Source organism: Dipodomys ordii, unplaced genomic scaffold (assembly GCF_000151885.1).
Source record: "Dipodomys ordii isolate 6190 unplaced genomic scaffold, Dord_2.0 Scaffold221, whole genome shotgun sequence".
Lineage (NCBI taxonomy): Eukaryota > Metazoa > Chordata > Mammalia > Rodentia > Heteromyidae > Dipodomys > Dipodomys ordii.
In genome coordinates this window covers 42,148-56,242 of record NW_012267437.1, presented here as the reverse complement: position 1 = coordinate 56,242, position 14,095 = coordinate 42,148, and the positions used below count along the sequence as shown (strand labels likewise).

Here is a 14,095-nt window from a genome sequence, read left to right as displayed (position 1 = left end):
ACACTATTTTTGTCACAGAGTACATTATTATTTTTTTATTTTTATTTATTTATTTTTTATTTTGTCAGCCATGGGGCTTGAACTCTGGACTTGGGTGCTATCCCTCAGCTCTTCAGCTCAAGGCTAGCGCACTACACTTGAGCCACAGTGCCACTTCCGGTTTTCTAGTGGTTTATTGGAGATAAGAGTCTCATGGACTTTCCTGCCCAGGCTGGCATTGAACTGCAATCCTCAGATCTCAGCCTCCTTAGTAGCTAGGATTACAGGCATGAGCCACCAGGGCCTAGCTACGCTTCCTGCTTTTTTTGGTAGTCAATTGGAGGTAAGCATCTTATGGACTTTTCTGTTCAAGCTAGCTTCAAACTGTGATCCTCCTGACTACACAGGCATGAACCACTGACACCTGGCTTGGATGTGTTGGGTTTTTTTTTGTTGTTGTTGTTGGTCATGCGGCTTGAACTCTGGGCTTGGGCACTGCCCCTGTGCATTTCAGCTCAAGGTGAGCGCTCTACTGCTTGAGCCACAGTGCCACTTCCGGTTTTCTATTGGTTTATTGGAGATAAGAATCTCATGGACTTTCCTGCCTGGCTGGTTTTGAACTGCGATCCTCAGATCTCAGCCTCCTGAGTAGCTAGGATTACAGGCGTGAGCCTCTGGCGCCCGGCTTTGTATGTGTTTTTAAAGAGGATCTCTTACTACTTTCTAGAATATGTGGTTTGTGATAATAAGCTAGTTTTGGTTTTGGTTTTGGTGCTGGTAACAGGGCTTTGAACTCATGGCCTCAAGCTCTCAGCTTTTTGGCATGTAATGGCAGGGGTTTTTTTGTGTGTGTGGGGCTTAAACTCAGGGCCTTCCCATTGTCCTTGAGATTCTTTTTCTTAAGGCTGGTGCTTTACCACTTGAGCCACAGTGCCACTTCTGGCTTTTTCTGAGCAGTTTATTGATGATAAGAATCTCACAGATGGGGCTGGGAAGGTGGCTCAGTGGTAGAGTGCTTGCCTTGCATGCATGAGGCCCTGAGTTTGATTCCTCAGCACCACATAAGCAAAAAGAAAAAAGCTGGAATTGGCGCTGTGGCTCAAGTGGTAGAGTGCTAGCATTGAGCTGAAGAGCTGAGGGACAGCACCCAGGCCCAGAGTTCAAGCCCCACGACTGGACCCACAAAAAAAAAAGAATCTCACAGACTTTCCTGCTCTGCCTGGTTTCAAACGGTGATCCCCAGATCTCAGCCTCCTGAGTAGCTTGGATTACAGGCACAACCCACCAACAACCAGGTGACTTTAGTTTTGATTATGATGTGTGGTATTTTTTAGTTTGTTTAAGTTGTTGAATTTATCAACTTTGGAAAGTTCTCAACTATTTTCTTTGTTTTTCTTTTGTTAGTGCTAGGGATCAAACACTGGTTTTGTGTATGCTACACGATCACTGTACCACTGTACCACCCCACCTATGCTTCAGTGATACCCCTGTTTCTTCAAGTTTTCTTTATTCTTTATTCCTAATGTCTCTCGTTCTGTTCATTTTCTTTTGTTCTTTAAAAATTCTAAACACGTAATCTCAATTAGATTGTTCAGGGTCGTTGATTCTTGCTCAAATCTGTTGTTTAAACCCTTTAGTAAGGTTTTTTTTAGTTATTTTACTTAACTAGTATTTAACTTTTTGAGTAGTAAATGATAAAGATTAATGAAAAAGAAGATAAATGGGGCTTGTGCTAGACAGGTGGAGTCCCAAGAGAGGAGACTAGTATTTCTAGGAGAGAGCTAAATGACTATCATGATCATTGGACAGCCTATAGGCTATAAACATAGCTGTCCTCAGACCTAATCAGAGGCTACACTCAGCCTGCACAAGCTCTTCATGCATTATTTAACCCTTTTTACTGGATGTCCCTTCCAGCACACACCTCTGGAATCCAGTCAGCCCATTGTTTATGTGCTGGCCTTCCAGGGGCAGTGAGGCATGATGTGATGCCCAGAAGTCCTCATGTGCAACTGCTGGAGGCCATGGTGAAGGATATAGAACCTCTGAGGGGGAAAAGTCTTTGCCTTGATTCCTTTTCCCGGTTCTCTGCATTCATTTCCCCTTCTGAAGAAGTAACTCTGACTGCTGTTATGGGAGAAGAGGTGATGTCCATTTTGGTTACTTTCTGGTCACCAAGAGAAGACAGGTTTACTTTACTCCTCTGAGGGTTGGCCTAGAAGCTTATGGTAGTAAGTCTGTATTTGAAGTTTTATTTTAATTTTTATAACCACAAGCCTCAGATCTCAGCCTTCTGAATAGCTAGTATTACAGGCATGAGACACCGGTGCCTGCTTTTCAATTACTTTTGAAAGGGCAAGCCTAAGTGACTGTAGTTGGAATCTGTCAAAAATCCCCTTTTATCTGTACAGGTTTTGTTTTCTTTGAACTGTCTCTGTATGATTGCACATTCCCAGGACAACTTTTGTCCTGGTAGGTTTCTCCTCATTATTAGGAAGATATGTTCCAGTTTGCTTTTTGTTTAACTTTTTAATTATTTTTGCTAGTCCTGGGGCTTGAACTCAGGGCCTGGGCGCTATCCTTGAGATCTTTTGCTCAAGGCTAGCACCCTTCCACTTGAGCTTCATTTCCAGCTCTTTTTGTGATTACTTGGTGATAAGAGTCTCATAGACTTTCCTGAACTGGCTGACTTCAAACCCCAGCCCTCAAATCTTAGACTCCTGAGGAGCTAGGATTACAATACAGATAAGAACCACTGGCTCTCAGTTTAACTTTTCAAGCACTTCTCTTAAAAATAGCTGGGTGCCGGTAGCTCAAGCCTATATAACCCTAGCTATTCAGGAGGCTGAGATTTGAGGATCACGGTTCAAAGCCAGCCCAGGCAGGAAAGTCCATGAGACTTATCTCCAGTTAACCACCAGAAAACCAGAAGTGGCGCTGTGGCTCAAGTGGTAGAGCGTTTGCCTTGAGCTGAAGAATGCAAGGACAACGCCCAAGCCCAGAGTTCAGCCCCACGACCGACAAACATACATACATATACATATACATATATATATATATAAATTGGATATATTTTTATTGTTTTTATTTTTTGTGAAATCTTTCTCATACCTTTCTAGATGTAACTTCCTTTATATTCCAAATTTACAAAATAGATGATTAAAACTCCTTATCTAGTAAGTCTAACTTTGTCTAAGAAGCAGGGAGAATTTGTTTATTACATTTATTTATTTATTTAGTCATGGGGCTTGAACTCTGGGCCTGGGCGCTGTCCCTCAGCTCTTCAGCTCAAGGCCAGTGCTCTACCCTACTTTTTTTCTTATGTATATAATTTTTTCTTTGTATGTCTTAGAGTTCTTTTGAGAAGTAGACATTTAAAATGCAGTAGCAGTTCAGTCACCTGTAATCCTAACTACTCAGAAGGCTGAGATCTGAGGATTGCAGTTCAAAGCCAGCCCAGGCAGGAAAGTCCCTATGACTCTTATCTCCAGTTAACCACCAGAAAACCAGACATGGTGCTGTGGCTCAAGTGGTAGAGTGCTCGCCTTGAGCCAAAAAGCTCAGAGACAGCGCCTAGGACCAGAGTTCAAGTCCCAAGACAGACAAGAAAGAAAGAGAGAAAGAGGGAAGGGGAGAGAGAGGGAGAGAAAGGAAAGAAAGGAAGGAAAGAAAGAAAAGCAAGCAAGCTGTGGCAACTCTGCCTGCAAGGGTTCATTGTTATTGTTGCTTGTTGTCATTGTTATTTGTTAAGTGGTTTTACAACTAACAACTGCACTCTGATGATTTGACAGATTTCTTTAAATGCCAGAATCTCATAGTGCCTTTCTAAGGGCCTCTTGTAACAGTTCTTGTTGGTCCAGAACTTCAGTGCTCAGCTAGGCAATTTACAACTCTGCCTTAGCTTTCATTTCTTGCTGTGCAAAGCCTCAAAGTCAACTGAAAGTGTGTGCTTAGGATCTTCTCAAGTCTTTCAGATAGCCCCCACATACCTATTTGGCTTTTTAGAAGCCCAGCTTCAAATATCCTATGACCATCTCATTCCTTAGCTTCCTTTTAAGCTTGGGAATTCATCCATTGTTTGCTACAACTGTTATGCATCACCTTTCAACCACTGGGACATTAAGCCCTTGCCTTTATACTTTGTCTTATAAATCCTCCCCAGGGAGAGACTTTTAGCACTAGGCTTTGGAAGAAATCTCTGGCTCCTTTCTACTCACTACATCACTGGGAGTGTAGGCTGTTATTTTTCAAGGCAGCCTCTAATCTGAGGAAAAGTGGATATGTCTACAGTGAATTAAAATGTTTCAGAGGTCAATGTTCTGAGATTCATTTGTTATTCTTGTGTAAATTCTCTCTACATTTTTGCAAGCCTTTCGTTAAGTGTACTGAAAAACTTACTGCACAAATTCTGCTAATTATCTCATTGTTTTTATTGAGAAATAAATTTTCTTTTTTTTATTGTGAAAATACCTTACAGAGGGGTTACAATTACATGGGCAAGATAACAAGTACATTTCTTCTCAAGCAATGTTGCCTCCTCCTTTGTTGAGAAATAAATTTTCAAAAGCCCTTTTGCCTTTTCACTATGGTCACCCGTTATGACATCTCCACCTCAGTAGTTTAATATGAATCTCTCAAAACTGGTATCTTCTTCTATAACCACAATACCATATATGACACCTGAACAATTTATTTTCTTAATATCATCTTATGCCAAATTGTTATTTAAATTTCTTCTAATAGTACCAGAAGCACCTGTTACAATTGGTTTATTCAAACCAGGATTCATTCAAGAAATACACATTACAATTGGCTGCTAAAATCTCTTGGTCTCACTCATTATTTAAAATTTTATTTTATGGAAATTTTTGTTTTTTTCCATACATGCATATAATGTACTTTCAACAAATTGATCCATTATTAAATATACATTAAAGTGAAACATCCATATTATCAATAACTGAATTCTTCTATTATAATTTTTGTCATCATTCATTCATCTATATCTGGGTATTTTCGTTTTTCCTGAGCCACTTCAAAGTAATATATAGCAATATCACAATATATTTTATCCACTTATACTTTATTATTTTTGAGGAATACCACACCTTCCTATTTGCCCACATTTTTAATACTTAACAAAGTTAATAATTCCCTTTAACAATTTCTAAGATGATGTTGTGGATTCTCTGTTATACCACATCAAGAGGCATATGATGTCATACTGTTTCAGTTATTAATGTCACTAAAGTTAGTACTTGAGTATATTACCTAAGGTGATGACAAGACTAGTATATATTCTGTGAAGTGATAACATTGGTACTATGTAATATCAATTCTCTAAAATCACTTGTTTCAGTAGGATTTGCAAACTAGATATTTTCTAGTTCAGTTATTCCTGCTACCTTTATTAGCTGGCATTCTGCAGTTAAAAACCCATTCCTAATGCTCTGAGGCTATATACTTCCTATTGAAAAGTAACTTTTTTGATTCAGTGTGAAGGGAATATAAAAGAGTTTATAAACAATGTGTGCTTTTGGTGTGTAGACAAAATGACACCCATTGATACAAATGAGATAAAGTTATATGTGCTATGTTTGAAACATAGAAGTTAATGGGACCAAAGACTTCCTGAATGCTTTACATAGGAAATTACTGTCAGGGTACTTTGGAAGGTTAGATAGATTTTGAATAGGTCGACAAAAGGGAAGAAGCATACTAAAGGCAGTGTTGATGAGGATGAAGACATAGGGAGACAGGATACTTGGGGAGTGTAATAAGGAAGCAGTCTGTTTAGAAGAACTGAAGATACGGTTTCTTAGTCTATTTTCTTCTACTATAACAATATCACACACTGGGTAAATTCTAAACAAGAATTTTATTTGCCTCATGGTTCTGGAAGCTGAGAAGTCCAGCTGCGGGATACTGGCACCTGGTAAACACTGCTCCATCACTCTATAAGCAGAAGGTACCATTTGATGAAAAAGAGGGAAAGAGGGGGGAAAAAAGCTAAAATCACCCTTCTGTAACTAACCACTCCCATGATACCAAGTTTTATCCATTGTTTGTTTGGGGGTTTTTGGTCCCAGTACTGGGGCTTGAACTTAAGGCCTCAGATTCACACTCGGCTTTTATGTTCAAGGCTGATGGTCTACCACTTCCAGCTTTTTGCTGGTTAGTTGGAGATAAGGATCTCACAGGCCTTTCTGCTCAGACTGGCATCCAAACCCTATCTAGCACTTAGCTGGTACCTCTTTAAAGGTTGTTCAAGTGACAAAGTTCCACTTGAGTTTGGAGGGACAGTGAAACCATAACAATGGGTGAGGAAAATAAAATTGGAAAGTTTGGCAAGGAGCAAAAAACATGAACAACTGTAATCACTTTACTCATTGTGTTTTGAGTATTTGTAAATTAGCTTCTTACCTCATGGGAAGCAGGAAGACTAATAATATACCTTGGCGGGGGTGTGCGCGGGAGACTGGCTTTGAGCTGGATGTTGGTGGTTCATGTCTGTGATCCTAGCTATTCAGTAAGCTGAGATCTGAGGATCCAGGTTCAAAGCCAGCCCATGCAGGAAAGTCTGTGAGACTCTTATAAATTACCAAAAAGGCCAGAAGTGGTCAAGTGGTAGAGTGCTAGTCTTAAGCAAAAAAAGCTCAGGGACAGCACCCATGCCCTAAGTTAAAGCCCAGGACTGGCACGAAAAATAAACATTGAAGAGACAAGGGGTGTTTCTCAAGTATTAAAATACTTGTTAGATTGCTTCATAGCAAGGACAGGCTTTGGTCCAATCCCCAGTATAGAAGGGGGAAAAAAAGATGATCTTTGGAGTAGCTAGAAAATATAATTGACATCCAGATAAATATCTTAGATAGTAACACCTTGTACCGTTTCCCTTTTAGCACGTGTGACCCCAACTCTACCCAAGCAGGACCGTCCTGTGCGTGAGGGGACCCGAGTTGCTTCTATTGAGACAGGTTTGGCTGCGGCAGCTGCAAAGCTGGCACAGCAGGTAAGTACTGACACATAGGCATGATCTTGCTACCAATCCCAGTTTCCCTTAGAGCCTCAAAGCTTAGATGTTCTGGCTAATAGGATCTCATCATTGTCTCAGGCGACCATTGATCTTTATCCTTGGCAGTATACCATCCCTTTCACATACTAGCTCTATGACAAGCTACTTCCAAAGGTTATACAGTTGACATGATTTAGAGTTACATTAGATACATGTCTCAAGTGGTAGAGTACCAGCCATGAGTAAGAAAGCCAAGAGAGAGCTCCAGGCCCTGAGTTAAGTATCCATACAGATACCAAAAAAAAAAAAATCAGAAAACCCACTGATAGGAAGGATTTGATCTGTCCTTTGCCCTCAGACAGTCCTGAGGAAATGGCTCTGTTAAGTACACTTAAGTTCTCAGCTACCACCTCGCTATGGTGGTGCCCACTACTAATCCCACCTACCTGGGAAGCAAAGATCAAGAGGATTGCAGTTCAAAGCCAGTCTGGACAAAAAGTTACTAAGGACCTCCCCCCATCTCAACAATAGCAATAACAACAACACAGTCTTAGCTATGTGAGAGGTGTAAGTTGTAAGATAATAGTCTAAGGCTAACCCTGGGCAAAAAAGTGTGAGTGTCTATTTATCTGGAAAATGCCTAAAGCAGAAAAAGAGCTGGAGGTGTGGCTGAAGTGACAGAACAACTATTTAGTTAATGTGAGGCCCTGAGTTCCAACCCCAATTATCCCAAAATAAAAATTATCAATCACCTATCATTATTGAAATTTGGTATAGTAGTAGATTTTTTCTTCTCCAATTTGTCTTTCTTAAGATAATGTTAGCCACTATTTTTTGTCCTAAAGAGTCACCTTTATTAGAATCAATTTCATATCTTTCATTACAAATTTGTTTAACACATATAATGTGCTCAGAAACACTACAAACATTTAGAGGTGAAACTGCTGGTTCTTTTCTTTGTTTTTTCTTTTTTCTTTTTTCTGTTTGTTGGTCATGGGGCTTTAACTCAGGGCCTGGGTCTATGGCTGAGCTTTTTTTGTTCAAGGCTAGCATTTTACCACTTTGAGGCATATCTCCACTTCCAATTGGTGTATGGTTAATTGGAGACAGGAGGGAAAAACTGGGAGAAGGTGACAGAAGGGAAAACATGGTTCAAAAAGAAATCTATATATTACTCATTAACTGATTCATTAACTGTAACTCCTCTGTATATCAACTCTACAATAACAAAAAAAGAGTTACATGGACTTTTCTGCCTAGGCTGGCTTTGAACTGTGATGCTCAGATCTCAGCCTCCTGAATAGCTCAGATTATAGTCATGAGCCACCAGCTCCCAGCTCTGCTGGTTCTTTTCTTCGTCAATGTCTCCTTAGCTTCTCATGCCACATCCTACAGCATAGAGCATTATTAGACATCTGTTTTATGTTAGACACTTGTATGTATACTGTTTAATATAATGTGGTCAGTGTACATGTTCAGTAGATAATTTCTTAATTATTTTAAAGGTGAAAAATATGAAACTCTAAGTGTATAATCCAGGATAAAATACCAGTAAATTAAGGAGAGAAGATTCAAACCCATATCCTTTAACTTCAAATTTCATACTTGATATTTAAATCAAATGGGATACTAAATGTATATATATTTTATATGATGGTCTGTGGAGCTAAAATTAAAAAGTTTCTTGAAAGCTGTTGTCAAGAACTAACAGAGATCAAACAGGCCAGTTGGTTTTTTGACTAGAACTTCTATTATGTATATCTTAATGTTACATATGCTGTAATTTGAAAAAATGAGTCATGCTGCTTTAAAATAAACAGATAAATTAATTAGAGTTGAGAAAATGGCACTTAGGGCCATCTAAGGAATAACTTCAATTTGGGTTGATCACAGTGTACTTCAAAGAAGAGGTTTTGGCAGCAAGATTTTGATAGTGTTGCTGAGAGAAGACAAAGAAATGTAATCACTGATTTGGTCTGTCTGGTTATGTAGCATTTAAAAGCTTGAGTTCATTCACAGGTTCTCACCACCATTTTTCCAGGTTCTCAGGGTTCCAAATGTCCATTATATAAGGATCAACTATGCCATGGATAGTCAATCCATACATTAATGGATAGATGAAATCCAAGATTGGGGGAGAAGTGACATAACTCTGTCTTTCCAAAATTGATGTTTTAAGACCCAGTGGCATAAAAGATTTTTCATGTCCTCTGTTAGAAGAAAAAGACCAGCAAGAAGAAAAGACATTGTAAAAATATGGGATAATTTACCAATTAAGTTACTACCATAGGCTATGACAATAGCAGGTATTAATTTACCCTTTTTACAGATCAGGTAACTGAGATTCAGAAAGATTAGGATCTTTGACTAAGTCATCTAATTTTGGAGTACAGCCCTGGATTTGAGCTCAGGTTTCTCTCATTTCAAAGCTAACAATCTTTCTACTCAAATTTGAAAAAAAAATTCAGGGTATGTTTTCAAATAGACCTGGTTAAGAACTGGATCTGACAATTTTCAACTCAGAGGCTTTGTTGTCAAGTTACATAATATTCCTGCAACTCAGTTTTTTAATCTGTAAATGATGGTTTTTCTTCTTTTGGGATGTTATAACAAGTAAGATAAAGTAAAGTACATCAGCCATTGGTGTAAATTTGGTTTTAGTACTATCAAAAAGTCTATGATCTACCTCAGTGATAATGCTAGGACTAAAAGCCAAATCTCCAAATTCATTTGCAGTACTTTTGCCACTGTACTGTTTAAGTGGCAGTGCTGCCTTAAGGGTAGGTGGTATCAAAGAAATGACCTCAAGTGAAAGATGATGTTGTGTTTAGCAGGTTAGACTTGGATAGGGTAGGGAAAAGGCAGATTTCAAAATTACATTGGTAATTGTCTTACTGCTTTTTTGGGAAATTAGCTATTCTCTACTTCTGATCTCTTTTCCCACTTGGCTGTGTTTCAGGAGCTTCAGAAGGCCCAAAAGAAGAAATATATCAAGAAGAAGCCTTTGCTGAAAGAGCCAGTACAGCCTCGCCCTCAAGACACCAATGTTAATGTGACAGTACCGGCCCCAACACTGGCTTCTACACCCCAGGAGCTCACATCCTCCTCACCCTTGCCTCCTGAGCCGAAGCAAGAAGCTCTGTCTGGAAGTCTTGCTGACCATGAGTATACTGCTCGTCCTAATGCCTTTGGAATGGCCCAGGCAAACCGCAGCACCACACCCATGGCCCCCGGTGTCTTCTTGACCCAACGGCGTCCTTCAGTTGGTTCCCAGAGCAATCAAACCGGACAAGGTACATGGGCCATATAGTGGTAGAAACAAGGGAAGCTTAGGGCCACCTTCTCCAAACCCTATGTGCTCTAACAGATGAGAACACCAAGGAGAAAGACACTGAAGGCCAAATTAAGATGATTGGATATGAGCTCATGGGACTTAGAGAGATCGACTGCTATTTAAGTAGAGTTTTATTAGATTTAGGTTCTTTTGGTGGTTAGAATGGAGGGTGGTCTAGAATTGGGAAATAGCTTGGAAGGAAGCATATACAAAGATTTAGGCAGGAATAAAGAGAAGCTGGAGCTCTGACTAAAGGAAGGAATAAACTGAATATAGTAATAATTAGGACACAGAAGGTGCATTGATGTGGGGAGAGAAAGAGACAATAGAGGTAAGATTCAAGTTCCCCTTTTCCCCCACATTGGCCCTCAAAACCTAGCCCCTAGAGTATACAGCTCAAGGACACTTAGGTGGGTGTGATGGTAAGGATTAACAAGAATGTGGGCTTTAATGAAACAAGCCTCTAAGTATGGAAACATCAGGAACACTGGGTTGTATACGTTAACCAGGCAATTATTCAACCCTGATGAGCTGGATAAAAGGACCTGGAAGCACATTCATGTTCCGGAAGAAATTTAGAAGGAAAAAGATTGGAACCAAAGAAAGAAAGCAGTGGGGGAGACAAACTATAACCAGGGAGTTTATAGCTGCTTCACCAGGTCAGAGGAGAAAAAGCCAAGATATATGGTATTGGATAGATGTAGTTAAGGAGGGCTTCTTGTCCAGTATGGCCCAAGGATGAAGAAACTTTGTGGAGAGAGAAACAGGAGGGGAAGTGACCTAAGGACAGTTGTTGCTGCAGAGTTGCCAGTAAAGCCTTTTCCATACCCTTTGCTTACTTTCCCCTTCCCTCACAGGAAAGCGTCCCAAAAAAGGCCTGGCCACAGCAAAGCAGAGACTCGGCCGTATCCTGAAAATCCACAGAAATGGCAAACTACTTCTGTGAACTGATCCCCTTTGTGCCCCACCCTTCACCCCCATTGCCTTCTCCGTTGTTAACTATTGGGGCACTCCTGGATCCTGTCTGCCCCGGACAAGGTGCTGAGGTGCACTGTCCTGCTTTCTTGGGACTGACCAAAGGCACGGACTTTCCCACAGACCCCTTTGATGACTCCTTTCGGCTACCTTTCCACTTTCACTATGACTATCCTGTTTTCCTTTTCCATTCTCCCAAGTAGCAGGTAAATGGAAAAGGTTTCCAACTGACTAGAATCCATTTTTCTGCTTTTCTAACCTCCTCCCCTTTCATTTGTGTTGTGCTTTATACTTGTGTCTCTCCCACCCAACCCCCAGGTATAGAGGGCAGAATGAGAGAGGCAGGAAGAGAGCCTGGGCACCTCAATATGTGTGGCCTTGAAATGGGAAGCCCAGTACTCAAGATTGTCTACAACTCTAGCCTTTCTCTAGAAGCCTGTCCATTTGTACCTATACTTCCCTCCCTTTCTTCCCCTAAATCCAGTAGATATGCCCCACCTTCAGGCTTGGTCCTAGAAGAAGGCTGTGTTCATTGCCCCCTCTTGCCAAATAATTTATGGATAAAAAGAATGGGGCCCAAATCTCCTTGCTGCCCCACTGTGGCCTTTCTAGATGGACTAGAAAGGATGACCTCACTTATCCTTGAGAAGAAAAGAAAATTCTGTTATTCTTCAAAATGGGGAGAGAACAGACCCAGGCCCTTATAGGCCTTTGACTATAACAGGATCCAGCAGAAGGAGGCTGTTTTTGACTGGCTATATATGAAGCATTTTTTCCATAGTGATCTCTGGGGATTTGATTGGATCTGGAGGTCCTGTGGAACATGAGTATGCATGGCTGTGGATAGGCCCCGGCAGATAGAAAACTGTGTCCCAGAAACTTGAAATCACCTATCATTGAAGCTGATAACAGTGGCCCTATAGCCTACTTTCTCCATCTACCTATACCACAGAACACAGCCTGGACATTTCAGAGAGGGTATGGTGAGACAGCCACCTCTGGGTTCTTCATTGGGAGCCTCCATGCTTCTTTTCCTACCTGAGGTCTTAGTCTGAAGAAGACCTCAGAACTTCACCTCTGGGCCTTTGCACCTCTGGACCACAGGTCAACATTCAAGCAGAGTGAAGATGGCCCATGTCTAGAAGAAGAGATGCACATTTGGGAAGGAGCAGACCATCTGACCCGCCCTTCTCCATTCTTCTTTTGTGATTGCCTCCATTGTCCAGATAGTGCCCCCACCTCCTTCTTGTCTTGCCTCACTGGCAATCCAGACTTGGAGAATGCCTCCTCCCTTACTCCATTTTGGCACTACCCAAGTGGAATGTATCTTTGTCCTCTAACTTCCACGCTAACCTCATCCCAGCTTGCTTGATATTTTGGGGGGAATTTAACAGCTACCATGCAGGCCACAGGGAATTTGTGAGGCTTCCTCTGTCTTCATTGTGTCTAGTTTGTCTTTCCTTTGCCTATAGACCGACCTTTACTGTCCTTCCTTGGAATCAGGGGTCCCTTAGTCCATTTGCTTTCCTATCTTGGGGACCCCAGGGGCCAAGCAGTCATCTGTTTAGTCACACCAAAGGCAAAAAGCCTAGCTACCTCCCCCTCCTCCTCCCACCCCCAGCCTAGCATTGAGGTCCCTATTCCCAGTCCCTCTTTTCTACCCAGCTCTACTTATCTTGGGGATTTCAAGGCAGCAAGGGGTTGTAAGGGGAAGGGCTGAAGAAGCCTCTGTCCTTGTGTGGGCAAATGCCTGACTAGACACTGACTGCTGTCACCAAGACCAGGTGCCCAGACCTTTTGTCCATTAACACCCCTTCTTGATCTTTCAAGGCAGCTAATTGCTAGCAAATCCCCCTGGTTCCTAACCTCTTTCCTCTATTTCTTTGTTAGAACTTTCTATGGAACTGAACCCAGCCTCTATTTGATTGGGTTCATTTAGTTTAGTTGGGTTCCTGGAGCCTCCTGTCTGTTGTTTTGTGTTATTTCCAATGAAAAGCAAGTTTACCTTCAGAGTTATGCTTTTCCAAAGAGGCTAGTATGTTTTGTTATTTTGTTTTTGTTCTTTTAATGTTTCAGGTTCTAAGTGAAGTGAGTTGGGGAGGGGTTAGGAGTGGTAGCAACCAAGGTTTAGGACATGGTGAGATAGTTACCTCTGATCTCCAATCCCCAGCAAGAGCTGGGGGTGGGATAGGGGCAGGGAGAGAGGATTTCTATTCACCTTTAATATATTTTTACAAAAAAGCAAACAATTTAAAAACAAACCCACCGCTTCTGTACATGTTTAAATATATTTTTAGAAGTGGGTAGGATTGTGAATTTCTGATGCAGGGCCTTTTTATAAATAGGTTAGAGTAACATCATCTGGATTTCTCTTGTTTTTTGCCCTTGTTTTTCTTATGTTGTGTTACTAATGTAATTTATATTTTTTTTAGATCCTCCCTTTCCTATAGAGATAAAAGTGATTTATCTTGGCAATTGCTTTGCTTGGCATTCTTTTTGTGGCAGTGGCTGTGGTGGTGGTGAAGGTGGTGGTGGTGAAGGTTGTGCAAGTGTATGGGGTTCAAGGAAATAAGAGTTTCTCTTTGTGTTTCCCTCAGCTAATTATCAGTGGACGTTTACCAACCTTATACCTTATCAGAGGACTGATAATCTGCCTTTTAGGAAGAACACAATTCTCATTTCACACATCTGAACTTAGGTAATCATAAGTACAGTGAGCAGAAAAGGTTATAGCAATTCTAGGGGGCCTGAAAAGTTCAATGAAAAGGCTTTTAATAGCTTCCATTGGACTT

At 40.9% G+C, this 14,095-nt stretch overlaps 1 protein-coding gene across 1 annotated transcript in view; it reads left to right on the top strand.

The window, feature by feature from the left end:
* The window catches only part of Phf8 (PHD finger protein 8), an 89,117-nt gene extending 75,345 nt beyond the window's left edge, over positions 1 to 13,772 (top strand). The window contains exons 18-20 of the mRNA XM_013035799.1: positions 6,882 to 6,991; positions 9,954 to 10,287; positions 11,186 to 13,772. Coding sequence (XP_012891253.1) covers positions 6,882 to 6,991; positions 9,954 to 10,287; positions 11,186 to 11,274 — 533 coding nt within the window. The 3' untranslated portion in view covers positions 11,275 to 13,772. The remainder of the gene's footprint in view (positions 1 to 6,881; positions 6,992 to 9,953; positions 10,288 to 11,185) is intronic.
* The last annotated feature ends 323 nt before the right edge of the window (positions 13,773 to 14,095 follow it).